Source organism: Gobius niger (genome assembly GCF_951799975.1).
Source record: "Gobius niger genome assembly, chromosome: 8".
Lineage (NCBI taxonomy): Eukaryota > Metazoa > Chordata > Actinopteri > Gobiiformes > Gobiidae > Gobius > Gobius niger.
Genome location: NC_136859.1, coordinates 14,263,682 through 14,279,649, shown reverse-complemented (window position 1 = coordinate 14,279,649; position 15,968 = coordinate 14,263,682). Strand labels below are relative to the sequence as shown.

The 15,968-nt window shown below is 41.8% G+C and overlaps 3 protein-coding genes across 3 annotated transcripts; 2 read left to right on the top strand and 1 right to left on the bottom strand.

Moving 5' to 3' along the window:
- The first annotated feature begins 5,112 nt into the window (after positions 1 to 5,112).
- Positions 5,113 to 7,058, top strand: LOC306967342 (phospholipase A and acyltransferase 2-like). Its single transcript, XM_079562332.1, has 4 exons — positions 5,113 to 5,181; positions 5,484 to 5,607; positions 5,694 to 5,995; positions 6,952 to 7,058. Exons 1-4 carry the CDS (start codon positions 5,134 to 5,136, stop codon positions 7,042 to 7,044), a joined length of 567 nt encoding a protein of 188 aa, XP_079418458.1. The 5' UTR covers positions 5,113 to 5,133; the 3' UTR covers positions 7,045 to 7,058.
- Positions 7,059 to 8,201: 1,143 nt separating this feature from the next.
- alg2 (ALG2 alpha-1,3/1,6-mannosyltransferase) lies at positions 8,202 to 10,940 on the bottom strand. The gene is made up of 5 exons (XM_079562326.1): positions 10,854 to 10,940; positions 10,356 to 10,526; positions 10,068 to 10,205; positions 9,165 to 9,332; positions 8,202 to 8,961 (listed from the first exon to the last, which is right to left on the bottom strand). The coding sequence occupies exons 2-5, from the start codon at positions 10,524 to 10,526 to the stop codon at positions 8,221 to 8,223; spliced, it is 1,218 nt and encodes a 405-aa protein (XP_079418452.1). The 5' UTR covers positions 10,854 to 10,940; the 3' UTR covers positions 8,202 to 8,220.
- A 335-nt stretch (positions 10,941 to 11,275) lies between these two features.
- Positions 11,276 to 15,429, top strand: sec61b (SEC61 translocon subunit beta). Its single transcript, XM_079562060.1, has 4 exons — positions 11,276 to 11,427; positions 11,816 to 11,913; positions 12,983 to 13,084; positions 14,960 to 15,429. The coding sequence occupies exons 1-4, from the start codon at positions 11,425 to 11,427 to the stop codon at positions 15,045 to 15,047; spliced, it is 291 nt and encodes a 96-aa protein (XP_079418186.1). The 5' UTR covers positions 11,276 to 11,424; the 3' UTR covers positions 15,048 to 15,429.
- The last annotated feature ends 539 nt before the right edge of the window (positions 15,430 to 15,968 follow it).

The window sequence follows — 15,968 nt, the reverse complement described above, 5'->3', positions numbered from 1 at the left end:
GCTTTGGTTTTGTCGCTCTTTTGTCACTTTTTTGTTGCTTTTTCCATGCTCATTCATGTCGCTATTTTGACACTTTTCTTTCAAGAGGCTTTTAGATTTGGGTAAAGCCGAACTGGAGGAAATGTGCTCGGTTGAGGCGGGGGTTAAATATTTGTTCGTCTGTGATTTGTTAAGAGCTGACATAATTGCAAAAGCATTTCAAAGCACCACAGTGGGCCAGTGCGCTCTCTCTTTGTTTCCAGGGCACAGGGGCTGTGACCTGGTTAATGCACAGGAGCGCGGGCTGTTGATGTATTGGGCCTCGGCGGCTTCCCTCCTCATCAGCTTCATTTACCCCATGATTAACACCCAATCATGAGGCGTGATTAAAGTCAGAGTAAAAATATTCTGCACGTAGTTAATATTCCGCTAACAAGGAAAGCAGCTCCCAAACTGCCAACTAAATAGATATACAGCCTCGCGCGCTCACATACATCTCTGCTCCTCCGTCGCCTGAAAACTCACACCTAAACATTTCGAGGCTATCTTCTCCCCCCCCCCTCCACCCGCGCCAGGCCGGCTACGTGGAATTAGAAAACCACCCCGCGGTCTCATTAATTAATTAAGGACTGTGCGCCTGTGGCACCAAGGCACCGGTTATCGCTGCAGCTCAGACGCACCGTGATCTCTATAACAGGCCTCCCTCCACAGGGCACACTCTGAGGGGGGGTGGACACACAGGAGCCTGCAAAATGTACTGATGCGACTTAGAGCTAAAGACAGGTTCATAAAAATAGGAAAAAACTTACTAACTACATAGTGGAAGTGCGACGTGACCTCTCAGGAGCCATTCAATTAAGATGTGAAGCTGTGATCAATAATAATGTTATATATACACATTCTAGGGTCTGTTTCTCTGCACATTTGCTTCTTTCTATTGTTTTTTTTTTATACTGTTTTTTGCACATTTATATTTTTCCTTGTATCTTGATCTCTACTGTTGTTTTGATTGCACATTTTCTTACTATCTGCATCCTACTGTGAATCAAGAGCTGCTTTGAGAGACTCTATCCACAGAAAATTCCATCTTAGAAGTCACTCTAAAAAGAAAGGAAATTATTACAATCCAAGAAATGGCTTCTTCCTGATTTACTGAACCTCTACTCAACCTCTTAATCACGCCTTAACCGAGTGCATTTTCTCCAGTTTGGCTCTACCCAAATCTAAAAGCTTCTCGACTGGAGAGCGACAGTGTAATGCCTCATTTGAAAGCTAAGGCCAAACTGATCCTAGCTTTTTTGTCACGTTGTCGCCGCATCTTTTCTGTTGCACTTTCATTTCTTCTTTCATCGTCATTTTTTTGTGGCTTTTTTCGTTTTCTCATTTTTGTGTCTTTTGTCATGTTTTGTTGCCTTTTCATCGTCTTTTCCGTACCTTTTTTGTTGTGTTTTGCCATATTTTATAATAATAATGCATTGGTTTTATATAGCGCTTTTCTGGACACTCAAAGACGCTTTACATTGCACTGTTCGTTCACTCCATACTCAGTGGTGGTAAGCTACTATTGTAGCCACAGCTGCCCTGGGGTAGACTGACGGAAGCGAGGCAACCAGTCCGCGCCATCGGCCCCTCCGATCACCATTACTCACTCACTTACTTACTACATTCGCTAGGCTTCCTGGTGTTCCCAAACGGTCTCCCATCCAAGCACCGACCAGGCCCATCCCTGCTTAGCTTCCAAGGTCTGACGGGATTGGGCAGAGCAAAGACGGTATGGTATTATCATCACCTTTTTGCATTATTGTTTTTTTTTTTTTTTTCACTGTTTAACTACGTCTTTGTCACTTTTTTGAGGCCTTTTTCCGTCACTTTTTTGCTGTGTTTTCATCCTCTATTTGTTGCTATATTGACGCTTTTTTGTTTCAAGAAGCTTTTAGATTTGGGTAAAGCCAAACTGTCAGGTGGGGGGCGCAGATGGTAGAGCGGGTGGTCTCATGATCGTAAGGGTGGGGGGTTGAATCCCGCCTCCTAAAAGGTGCCCACTGTCATTGTGTCCTCGGGCAAGACACTTCACCCACTTTGCGTCCAGTGTCTGCGTACATTGGTGTATGAATGAGAGCGTGAATGGATGAGTGGTTTCTTGCTGTAAAGTGCTTTGAGTGCATAATGTAGGTGGAAAAAGTGCTATATAAGTTGAGACCATTTACCAATAGATCTGAAGCACAGTAACAAGACTATTTTCTTCACTAAGTAGTGAAATGGTGTTGGTGCTTATGGGTCATAATTCTACACTGAAATGTTGTTATACTACAGTCAGATACAGAGACAGTAACCTGAACAATAGAGGAGTTCATTTGCAAAAGCACTGAAACAGATTTTTTTCTACAACAAATTTGTCACTATGAATTTAATCTGTTGAATTTGAAATATTTAAAAACAATTCAGTGCATATTGTCAATGTGAATTTTTCAATTTGAATTTGAAACACCGAATTATGTGTTGAATATTCAGCGTCTGAAATTCGAGGACAAAAAATATTCAAATTCACATTATGATGACACAAAAAATCTTCCATATTTTTCAAGCCCAGTGACATACAGCGGGTAATCCGTCCTGCACACAAGGTTAACAAAAGGTTTCCCATTAGTACAAGAAAGGTACAGCTACGACTGGAGCTGACAAGCCTATAGGCCAGTGTCACACCTCATTTGAAAGCTAAGGCCTACAAAACTGTTGTTGTCATGTTGTCGTCACTTTTGAGTTTTTTTTTCATTACACATTTTTGTCACTTTTTCCATCACTTTTTTTTGTAACTGTTTTTTGCATTTTTTGTTGAGTTTTCATCACATTTGTCACTTTTTCACTTTTTACCAAGAAGCTTTTATATTTGGGTAACGCTGAGCTGGAGACAATGTGCTCAGTTAAAGGAATATTGGCTAAAGGTTATTGACGGAAGTGAGGGGGGGGGGGCAGTCTTTAGGAGTTACTGTGCGGACGTTGTGCTCCTCGTATCATTACGCCTCACAATATAGTACCCCTTTTTATCTGCTTATAAAATCGACATGTTACATTTCTGTGTAAATATACTTCGCATGAAAACACTTCACGTAACTTTATTTAAATGGGGAACACGTGGAAGAGCTTGGTAGCTTCTATCGTGAGCTTTTTTGGAGCTACAGTGCCTCTCGAAAGTATTCATACACCTTGAACTTTTGCACATTTTGTCATCTTTACAGCCCTAAACAAAAGAAACTAAAGGATTTTATTTTGATTTTTTTACTGAACGTTCACACACAAGTAACTGACAACTGTGAAGTGAAAGCAAAATGATACATTATTGTGTTATTTTTCAAAAAATAGAAAACCGAAAAGTGGGGCGTGCATAAGTATTTATACAGCATGAATGAATACTTTGTGGAACCCCCTTTAGCTGCAATAACAGCACAAGTCTTTTGGGGTTTGGCTGTACAAGATTTGCATATCTAGAAACTGAAATTTTAGCCCACTCCTCTTTACAAAACAACTCCAGCTCTGTCACATTAGAAGGAGAGCGTTTGTGAACAGCAGTTTTCACATTATTCCACAGATTTTCAATAGGATTTAGGTCAGGACTTTGACTGGGCCATTCTAACTCATTAATATGTTTTTTTTAAACCATTCCATTGTAGATTTATCTTTGTGTTTAGGGTCATTGTCCTGCTGAAAGTGAATCTCCGCCCCAGCCTCAGTTCTCTTGCTGACTCCAGCAGGTTTTCCACCAAAATGTCCCTGTATTTGGCTCCATCCATCTTCACATCTATCTCCTCCTTGTCTGATCTAATATTTTAGATGGGCGACCGTGTCTTGGTAAGTTGGCACTGGTGCTTTACTCTTTCGTAAACTAACAAACTGAACAAGGAGGACACTGGTAAGAAATACAACCAAGTGCCGCAAGATAACTCTGGAGGAGCTGTGAAGTCCTGCCGCTGAGCTGGGAGAATCTGTACATGGGACAACTATAAGTCGTACTCTACACAAATCTGGCCTTCATGGACGAGTGGAAGAAGAAAGCCATTATTGAAAGGAGGCCCTAAAAAATCCCGTTTGAAGTTTGCTAGAAGTCATATGGAGGACACAGCTCCATGTGGAAGAAGGAGCTTTGGTCAGATGAGACAAAAATGTATCTTTTTGGCCCAGATGCAAAACGTTATGTATGGAGCAAACCTAACACGGCTCATCGTCCTGAGTGCACCATCCCCAGTGTCAAATATATGGGGGGTGAGCATCATGATGTGGGGCTGCTTTTCCTCAGTGGGGACTGGGGAGATTGTAAGAATAGTTGTGAAGATGGATGGAGCCAAATACAGAGACAGCAAGAGAACTGAGGCTGGGGCGGAGATTCACCTTCCAGCAGGACAATGACCCGAAACACAAAGCTAAATCTACAATGGAATGGTTCAATAAAAACATATTTATGTGTTAGAATGGCCCAGTCAAAGTCCTGACCTAAATCCTATTGAAAATCTGTGGAATAATGTGAAAACTGCTGTTCACAAACGCTCTCCTTCTAATGTGACAGAGCTTGAGTTGTTTTTTAAAGATGAATGGGCTAAAATGTCAGTCTCTAAATGTGCAAATCTTGTAGAGTCATACCACAAAAGACTTGTGCTGTTATTACAGCAAAAGGGGGTTCCACAAAGTATTCATTCATGCTGTATGAATACTTATGCACGCCCCACTTTTCACTTTTCTATTTTTTGAAAAATAACAGAATCATGTATCATTTCGCTTTCACTTCACAGTTGTCTGTTACTTATGTGTGAACGTTCAGTAAAAAAATCAAAATAAAATCTTTATGTTTAGGGTTGTAAACATGACAAAATGTGCAAAAGTTCAAGGTGTATGAATACTCACGAGAGGCACTGTATATGACATGTGGGAGAGGCTGCGAATGTGCTCCGTTTGCGTGACAGAGCACGCGGACAATATATATAAACCACAACAATATATTGAAACCACGAGGGATCCCTGACACTGGAAAAAGTCAAAGTCCAAGTGTTCTTTAATTATTACTATGTGAGAGGTTAATCTTGATAACAATAATCGAATAGCTTTATAAAAGTGTTGCTAAACTTATTCCACCCGTCAGTCTGTTTTCCTCGCTGAGCAGTGACCATGAACGGGCCGTTGAACCTGAACACCCTCCTGAATCCACCAATACAGGTAAAACCTACAGGTTTTCATGCTGTAACTACAATATTGTACTTTTAACAATCAATTACTGCATTTGTTTTTACAATAATTGATAATCAGAAACTGAGTCACAGTAATTGTAGCCAATAGTGGTACAAATGAAAACTTAAATATGATTGAAGACATTATTTATGTTTTTACTAAATCATTATTTGAGTTTATGTCCTGATGCTTGAAGTGACAAACAAACAGATTACAATAAGCCCCTTAGCTCTACCTATTACATTATTTGGCTTCCTCTTACCTGTCGTGTGTTGTTGTTTTCTCATCAGGTTGATAATAGCGTTGCAGCTGCTCAGTTTGGAGACCTGATCGAGTTCGTCCTCCCCTGGTCTGGACAGACCCTTTGGGCCGTCTGTGTTGGGGAGGGGCATGTTATGCACTTTGGGGTAGGAGGTGAGGCCCTTCTCAAAACTATACAAAACCTGCAAGATCAAATGCGTGTCGTCATTTTTATTCACATTTATTATTTCACATTTCAGACGAGAACACAACACAAAAGGCCTGCCGGAGCCTGGCACGGCTGCTGATGCCAAAGTCCAAATCTGGGAGAGCGCTGAAGATGACAAGGATTTGCTCACAGCCCATTTCACAGATCAGAGTTCCCGGTGGCACTTTCATCCGGGTCAATAACAACAAGCACAACCTGGTCCCCTCCCCACTGGCCGAGGCGATGCATCGCTGCCACACCTTCCACCACCAGGAGTTCCATTATGACATGGTGAAGTTCAACAGCGAGCACTTTGCAACGTTCATCCGCTACGGCCAAGCTGTGTGCAAACAGGTGAGTCCAAACGATACACTTTTATTCACCGCGAGATACTGAAGAGAGCTGGGGTTCTCCAAACGGTCTACCTGTGAGCTACTTTTCCCAAAAATAAAATAAATGAAAGCAGAAATGCTAGCTTTGAGGAATGGATACAAAGAAAACAAAATTAATTTACTTTATTCACTGTTATTACCTGGGGTTGCTGCATTTGGTCAGTTCTAAGTTTAAAAAGAAACTATGGGCCCAAAGAATGACCAGGTTATTCTGTCTATGGATTTCTTCTTCTCTGATGGGACGGGCATATTCCAAGATGACAATGCCAGGATTCTTGAGCTCACATAGTGAAAGAGTAGTTCAGGGAGCATGAGACTTCATTCTCCAGAGTCCAGATCTTAACCCCATAGATTTAGGTTTTTCCTAATGGATGGGGGAAAAAAATCATTTTGTAATTAGGGCAAATGTGCATGGGTGCCCAAAGATTTAGGATCGGTGCCTTTGCACAGAGGTCACACTCTCCCATCATCGATACAAGTTCTTGGTGAAACATTACTGCTTAGAGCGTGTAACCTTTTTTGTTTTTGCTCAGGCAGTTTGTGTATTTATCCCCAGTGTTTACAGATTGTGCCCATAACTTTGTCATTTAGTGCTCAAACTAAAACAAAAAATGCATCAACAAATCAATAATTAAATTCTTCAACTTCTTGGACATGACTGAGAGGCTAAAGGCTGGAGACCCCGGAAACCTTTATCCATATATGAAGGTCTGGGCAGTAAATCTTTAGCAGCACAAGAAAGGGCTGCTGCCTTTGTCTATTCTCTGAATGCTTCAAGGCCGATTGGACCCATCTAAGTTTTCTTTAAAGCATCTTTGTTCACTTTATTAAAACCAGTCCAACCTCTGTGCAGCACTCTCGATTAGAGTTCTAATGAATTTATCTGTAATTTAATGTTCCAATTATGTCTTGGTTTAGATTTTCTTGAAGGAAAACAACGACCAGGCCAACGCAGAAGCAACGCAGACTCTGCAGATGATAATGCAGCAACGCACAGAGACAGAGAGCTAACAACTTCCAGTGACTTTCGTAAATCAGCAGAATAAAGTTTGCTCTTTGGATGTGTGTCTGATCCATCTATCTATCCATCCAGCCTTGAAAATGAGCAGAAATGCAATGAAAGGCATTATTACAAAAAATTGTCTGTTCACTCCAATAAATGCCAAAAAAGTTATCAACAAAGCAAAGCCCATTCAAGTTAGGAAAGTATGTGTCCTCTTGTTTATCAAGCCTTCAGGAATGTCAATAAGAGCGTTTCTATACAGCAGCGCAGACACTATGACCTTCTGCTATTCTCCTGCTTCATAACGACCCAGACGCTGCACTGGCCATCAGCAGGCCTCTAATAAAGCAAACAGTCTCCATCATCTGCTAATAACCTCCACCCAGCAGCAGGAGTCACGGCCGGGCCAGAGCTCCTCAATGCACAGACGTCGCGAACAAAGCTCCCAGTCCGATGGCCTGAACAGGAAGCATCCCGTTTATCGATTTGGGACGGTGGCCTGTGACGCCACGGGGTGCTAACAACATTCTTGTTCTAGTCCCAGACACCGACAAACAGCAGCGCAGACAAGAAAACATACTCAGTGCAAAACATTTTACTCTTACAATCAATCCTTTCGCCTCATTTGTGGGGATCTCTCTGCTGCACCCTCTCGCACAGCCTTGCAGGGGTGGTATTTTTTAAACTCGTTACTCTTTTCTTAATTGGTAGAGAGATTCCATCCTTTTTGCCCTCACAGCAACCCCTCCAGGGGAATGCTGATTAATTGTGGTAGAAGTCGTCACATTTCCCCTCCCCTCACAGACGCACGGCTCTCCATACGTTTTCAGCTGCAGACGCACATATAGAGCATATCTACATTTACCCAAAAGTGAATTAACATCCTATATGTTAATATTGACGCTTCTAGGCACTAGAAAATCTAGTACTTATGCCCTTTGGACTCAACATTAAATACAGAAAGTCTGCAGATGTCATCTCGATGGCAGTCTATTCCATTTCAATTATTTAATGTGCCATAAACTGGAGAACCAGATATTCAATTTATCAAATCATTATTCAACCAGATTACTTCATTCTAAATCAGTGCACATGAGAAAGGTTGCTGATGTAAAACATCTTTCAGCGTAAAACATATCCAGGTACTTTCTCCTTTGCAAAGTATTTTCAGTCTTGCAAAGCAGTTAATGGCTGAGTCTGAGAATGTAGTCATACAGCTGGTCTGAGAAAGCCTCCAGAGAGAACTTATCTTCCACCCTGGCCTTGCCAGCCTGTCCCATGTCTTTGCGGAGGGGGGACTCTGTGACGAGCCTCTCCATGGCTGCAGAGAAGGCCTCAGCTGTGGGCTCACACAGAAAACCTGTCACTCCATCAGCCACGCTCTCCAGGGGACCCCCAGAGTTCACTGCTACAACAGGGCAGCAGCAGTACATGGCCTCCACTGGAACAATCCCAAAATGCTCTCTGCTCGGGGTGTACAACACAGCAGTGCTGGCCCGAAGCAGCGCCACCTTCAGGGAGTCCGAGGGGGAGCGCAGGAAGGTGACACAGCCCTCCAAGTGTATTTGCTCTGCCAGATCCTTCAGCTCATTGTAATGCTGCACATTCTCTGTGACGCGGTCGTCGTAGCCTCCCGCCACCACCAGGTGAACTCCCGCTGCCTGCTCTTTGGGAAGTCTGCTCCTCAGAGCGGACAGTGCCTCCAGAGCCAGGCCCAGGTTCTTCTTGCGCTCATATCTGTTCAGAGAGAGAAACATGCAGGTTGTGCCCTCAGGCAGAAGTCCCCCCAGGCTCGACTCCTCTGTGTTCGGCTGGTCGAAGGTCTTTGTGTTGAGGGAGGGGTAGAGCACGTCTGTCTGGACTCTACTCAGGCTCCTGAAGGTGTCTCTGAAGACGCCTGCAGTAAACTGACTGTTCACCAGGATCTGCAGAGAGACACAGATTAGTTGAGGAAGATCTGTATCAAAGCACTTAAATCCACAGGAGTTTATATCCAGCAGTTTTACAATAGCCTCAGGTCCAGACAAAATGTCACAGTGTTTATTTGAACATTCATTTTAGCTGAAGTTATGAGTGTATATAAGTGGTGGCTCAAACTGTGAAATGAGTACGTAAAACAGAAACATACCATGTCAGCCATGCCAGTGGTTCGTTCCTCCAGCCAGTCAAGAGGAGCACGGTACATTTTCTTCAGAGCAGTCTTTCTTTGAGTCAGCAGCTGGTCGGGGAAGTGACAATAGAACAGAACCTTTTTTCTGTGACGGGATAGTCTCAACACTGGAATGCAAACAGACACCTGGAGGGCAGAACGTGAAGACTTTAAGGTAGATATGGGCACAAGGAAATTCAAGCACTTGTTTTTCAAGATAAAAGCTACATAAAAGACGATACATATTCATATTCCTTTATTCATTAATACAGTAATCAACACATTTATTTTTAATATCGCTAGTGTGAATTAAAGGCCTTTTGATATTTACTCTTTGTAAGAAGAGACTTAGTATTTTCTGTCTGTTTGTAAACAATAACACGGAAACTATGGCGGATGTGACATTAACCTCTTAACCCCAAACCGAGCACATTTTCTCCAGTTCGGCTTTACCTAAACCTAAAAGCTTCTTGAAAAAAATAGCAATGAAAATGACACATAAATGAGTGACAAAAATGTGACGAAAAGTGACAAAAAACTGATGAAAAACTGATGAAAATGTAACAAAAAAAGTGATGAAAATGAAACACAAAAGCCACAAAAGAGCAACAAAAAAGTGGCAAAAATGTGACAAAGACGCATTAAAAAAGCAATGAAAAAATGTGATGACGATGCAGCAACAACGCAAGGAAAATGATCAGTTTAGAGTAGTTTTGTAGACTTGGGTAAATTATGCATACTTAAACACATTACATATAATTACGCAAGCCCAACCTACTGCGGCTGCCCACTGCTCTGAAGGGGCGCCACTACGAGGATCATGTAACTTAGCTTAACCTTAACTGTTAAGTAGTGTGTCTGTAGTCAATAACTAAAACTGACCTGATCGCAGAAGACAACATCATACTCCAGTCCACTGAAGAAAACCAGGTACAAAGCCACATAGATCATTCTTAGGTAAGCACAAAGGGCGTGTAGGTAACCAAACAAACTGGTGGGCAGCCAGTCCCCCACACAGACCTGTGATCAGAAAAATCAAGTCAATGCAATTCAAATGAGAAGAGAAGGGCTACTCAACACTTTAACTGAACGGTGGTGTAAGCCTGTTGCAATCTGCAGACCTGGAGAGCTATGTTATTTTCTGACTTATAATACAACTTGTCAACATACCACGGGCAGGTCTGGGTCCAGGGTCTCAGAGAAGCAGTGTGTGGAGTCATGATGAGCTGTCCAAATCTGAACAGTGCATCCTCGAGATTTTAAAGCCACTGCTGCATCAACCACCAGCCTTTCAGCTCCACCAATGCCCAGGTCAGGATGCAGGAACACCACACGCACCATCTTAAGACAAGGCAGAGGGATGTTCAAAATATTCACGTTTGAAAAAGAAAAGGAAAAAAATCATGTTTTTTTAAATACAATATTTAACCGACACTGTAGTTGACTGGCATTCACATGATAGAAATCTATGTAAACTGAAGTGTCTTAGCAATAATAACGATGGTTGATTTGTCGGTTGTTTACATAGAATTTTAGATAATACAAGTGTCATCTGCTCAATAAAACAAAGTATAAAGGCTAACGATCACTATTATTGCTGTTTACTTGATTTAGGATCACTAATTTGCCCCACTGACTCCAACAGATACACAAAAACTTTATGATTACCTTAAGTTGTGAATACTTCTTCCCACTCAGATAAGACTCGCTTATGCTCAGCTTCACCCATATGCGCTTTATCAATACTCGATATAAAGAAACTGGTCAGCTTTGTCAGCCATGATGGCTCTACAGCTCAATCAAAACTTTGCTCTTTATCCCCATGTTTGCCCCAAAATGGCGGCGTTTTCATCGTTTCCTGTAAGACACGTCAACTACTACTGAGGGCGGGTCGGCTTTTTGCCTTCAAAACGATTTGCAAGTTTATGCATAATGTTTTTTTATTCACACATCTACATTGTGTGTATTTAAATGTAGAAAATAATAGATAAACGATATACAAATAGACATATATTTATTAATGTAGTTGAGAAATGACCAAAAAAGCCGGTCAGGCATGTGCTCGGTCACCTATGTGTTTCCAGGTTGTCTGTAGTCGTGTCCTTTTTAGATAGGCGTCAGCGTTGTGGGGTTTCTCCTCAAATTTGCACCGATTTCTCGTGCCTGCAGCTGTTTTGCGTGGACATCAACTCAAGAGGAGATTACAGAACTACCATCGATCACAACATAAGATTTAATAATGGTAAGACAACTTTACTCTGGTATGGTTTAAATGGATGCTAAGCTACGGCTGTTCATTCATTTAAAGCTGTGCTGAGCCACTGCTGCCTAAATTAGCCGTTAGCGTTAGCCTGTCAGTGCAGACGTGGCTGTTAAGTGACATTATAATTGTCCCAAATCGCATAGATTCTGTTCAAAGATTATGTGTATCCTTTAGTAATGAATGAATCTTTGCCGCAAACTGATTTACTAAAACGAGTCAACTATGTTATTTTATTATCAAGTTTAGTAAACCTGTCTGTACAAAGCAAATCACATCATCATCATAATGACAGTCATCATTACTCAATTCATCTAGTTTCCTTTTCAAACTATGGGGACATTACTATTCTTTGTCAATCTGTTTTCAGCCTGGACCAGCAGCGAGCGCAACCAATGTGGGGGCTTCAAGCCGTTCCCCAAGCAAGACAGTGGCCCCTCGTGCAGCAGGCTCCACAGTCAGACAGAGGTACGTTTATTCTGCAGAAATGACTCCTTTTTACATCTGAATGTTCAAGTCATTCATTCCATTTCGAAAATAAAGCCATATCAGCACTTTGTTGTGTTTGATTAACTTAAATCAACAAATAAATGGATTACACGTCATTCCTACTCCACAGCTACTCTCCAGGGGGTAGTACCCAAAATGACCCTACTTATTTCTGTCAATTTATAATCACTTTTGTACTCATTAAATGATCCAACTACGCTATTACACATCAATTACTTTAAAGAGAGTCATATAATCGTGGCCATACCGCCTTTGCTGCGCCCAATCCCGTCAGACCTCAGAAGCTAAGCAGGGAAGGGATGGGAGACCGTTTGGGAACACCAGGAAGCCTAACGAATGTAGTGAGTGAATGGCTGGTGGTCGGAGGGGCCGACGGCACAGACTGGTTGCCTCGCGACCGTCAATCTACCCCAAGGCAGCTGTGACTACAATTGTAGCTTACCACCACCGAGTATGGAGTGAATGAATAATGCAATGTAAAGCGTCCTTTGAGTGTCCAGAAAAGTGCTATATCAAACCAATGCATTAATACTATTATATTCAAAGCATCCAAAGAGACCCCCTCCCTACCACTTGTTCAGAATAATGTTCAGTGAGTAAAGAACCAAATGGATGCTATGCAGGGCTTTGTCATTGGATAATCAGAGGCTCCCATTACATCCAGCCTTTACAATAACTTATGAACCTGCAAAAAAGCAGCATGTGCACATTTGGTTAGAGTGCCTGAGTTCCCTTTCCCAAGAGCACCTATACAAACTATAGGAATACATTGGGACACCCAGAGCCATCAGTCATATTGTTTTTTTCTACAATGTATGAACCTCTTCGAATTAATGGCCCAAAAATCCCACATTTACCAGTATCACAAAATGACAAGTATAAAGTTGTAAAAGTGTTCGTTCTGTCTGTACTAATGTTATCTGTGTTTTATTAGCATTGGGTACAGTGTAATTTTCCAACACATTAAACTACTTTTAGTGCGTCCTCCTTGTTCCTCTCTTTGACTGGATTTGTGTTTGTTTTCTAGGAAAGCAGCCAGCAGCGGCACTCGCAGCGGAGGCAGGACCACATCAGCGGGAACAGGAGGCATGTGGCGCTTCTACACTGAGGACTCACCGGGTCTTAAAGTGTAAGTGTGCTTTAAAAAACACCTTCCAAACTCCCAGCTCATTTCCTCTGTGACATTTAAACTTGATTCACTCATAAGCAACTACTTAGAGCAATTTATCTTCATCAACTGAAATCGGAGGAAACTGTAATAACGGGAAATTAGACCAACGTGCCTGTGTTGTCCAACAAATGGTTTGTGCTTAACGTGTGTGAAGTGTTTTTGTACAGCAGGCTCAGGAAGTGTTCATGCCCCTCTATTTGTGTTCCTATGTTAATCATGATGAAGTCTGACACTGAATTATTTTGATACTTTTTATGAACTCTGCTTTAATTTACTATAGATTTTTATGAATGTTCAAAAACGGCTCACGTATCATTAAGCGGTCAAATGGGTCTGCAGTTATAGTTGTAGTTTAGTGTATCACAGTGGTTCCTAAAGTGGTGTCCATGGCCCCCCTGGGGGTCCTCAGAAGCACTACAGGGGGCCCCCAAAGCCTGTCTACAAAACAAGTATGTATTTGATCAAATCGACTGCTTCAATTCAGTACAGAGCCCAAACAGACATTGAGACATATCATTTTAAGCTATAAAACATGATAAAGTCTGTTCAATAGAGTAGAATATTATTATTGGGGGCCCCCATGGGATTTTTGGTTTAATAAGGGGGCCGTGACGCACCAGACTTTGGGAATGGTTGCTGTATATTGTCTCAATATGTCACAATAAGGTTTTAGTTTATTTTTTTTAGTCACCACAAAAAATAAAGGTCACACGCTCTAATATTTAATTGGACCTTTGGAGCTTTGATTACGGCACATAGTCACTGTGGCTTTGTTTCTTTAAGCTTCTGCAATGTCAAAAGATCCAGTGTTGCATTCATTTTTCACCAAGATCTTGTAGTGATGATGGGCGAGTGTGACCACTGAGCAAAGGCTTCTCCAGCACATTCCAAAGATTCTCAGTGGGGTTAAGATCTGGGCTCTGTGTCCAACCCATGTGTGAAAATGATCTTTCTTGCTCCCTGAACCGCTCTTTCACAACGGGAGCCTGATGAATCCTGGCATTATCCTGGAATAAGCCTGTGTCATCAGGGAAGAAGAAATCCTCTGATGGAATAACCTGGTCTTTCAGGGTGTTCAGCTCATTCTTCGGGCTCATAGTGTTGCTGAACCAAGACCTGACCAACTGCTCAACCCCAGATCATAACAGTTCAATCCAGGTTTTGATCAAGCAGTGAAAGTACATTTCTATTTTGAATGCATTATTATTAGTTATTTAGTGAATTGACTTTTAACAATGATGAATAAAACAAATTAGAGACTGCTATATAATAAAATGTATAATATTGAAGTCACGTGGCCACAGCCGCACACGGCGGATCAATGGGCCGTTATCGAGTGTGTCTGTGCAGTTCGAGCAGGGCAGGGCGTACGGTACAGTGCTGTGTATCGAGTACGTGTTTGTTCCTCCGTTAGACGCCCGCCTCAAAGCTTCATTAAAGGATCGACTCTAAAAGGTCAACTCAATTACAGCCTCCTGACAAGAGGGAGGAGGGGGCTGCCGAGGAGATGGTCGGCATGGCAATATCTGCTACTTAGCGATGCACCCCAATTCCCCGCGCACGGTCCCTCCTTCAGACTCCAGAGCCCCTCCTGGTATCGGAGCCTCATCAATAAAATCGCTCACTCTGATGATCCTCGTGGGGTTTGGGGGGTTATGACACATGATGAGGCTGGTGTGTGTTTTTTAAATATGTTTTTGAAAGAAATCACCGGGAAATAAAACTAAGAACTTTTCCTTTTTCATGATTGGGTCCACAAATATCCATCGTACGGCTCCAAGTCCGCTCAATAATGTTCATCCTAATCATCAGTGGCTTTGATTTTTTCGACAGGGGCCCCGTGCCAGTCCTGGTCATGAGCCTGCTCTTCATCGCGTCCGTCTTCATGCTTCACATTTGGGGAAAGTACACCCGCTCATAAGAACTGCTGCCTACGACCTTTGACCCTGCAACCTCTGCATCTCGGCCTCTTAACACATCGGAACAGGACCAAATGACCAACCAGCTCCTCCCCATCACCACAGACGCAAACTGGATTTTAACCTCGTGCCACTATGAGCGTGCGAGTGGTTTCCCCTGTTTGGTTTTTAACATTACAGTAAAGGGTGAACCATCGGAAACGCCTGCTCTGCCCCATAGACTTTTCTCCAATCGCCTCACTGCAGTGTTAAATTATATTTTTATGTTTGGGCTCCTGTCAAATGGCTAACTGAAGTCTGACTTGCTTTTTTGTTAGCAAAATTTGTACAAAATGTGATTTATAAAATTGTACAATAAAAATGATAAAGTCTTTTATGTGGGGTTTTGTTATATACATTTTTGCTATCATGTAACAATAAAACTATACTGGAATATTTTTGTGTTATTGGCTCTGAACAGAAATATGATGGACATGTAGGTCCTTACTTAGTCTTCCACATTGATTAGGATTAGGGCTGGACGATATTGACCAAAAAGAACATCGATGTTTTTGGGGACTTGATAATAAAGCAATATGTTTTGCAAACCATCAGAAATATACAAAAATGTGAAGCAAACATCTAAATCTATATTGCTTTGACACTCAAAACATAGTGGTCTTGAACAGACTACAAAGGGGCACAAAAACGCTTCTCCAAAAAAATGTTTAAACATTTCTTTCCTATTTCTTTCATAATTTTATTTTTTCCACAATTTCCCCCATTTTTTTTTTATTTTTGTAATCATTTTTCCCCACTTTTTATCCTGTATTTTTTGCATATCCTCCAGCTATTTAGATATTATCTTGTCTGTAGGCTAGACCAGGGCTTTCTAAACCTTTCAGGCCAGGAAATGCAATTAGCATTTACAATTTAAAGAGCAA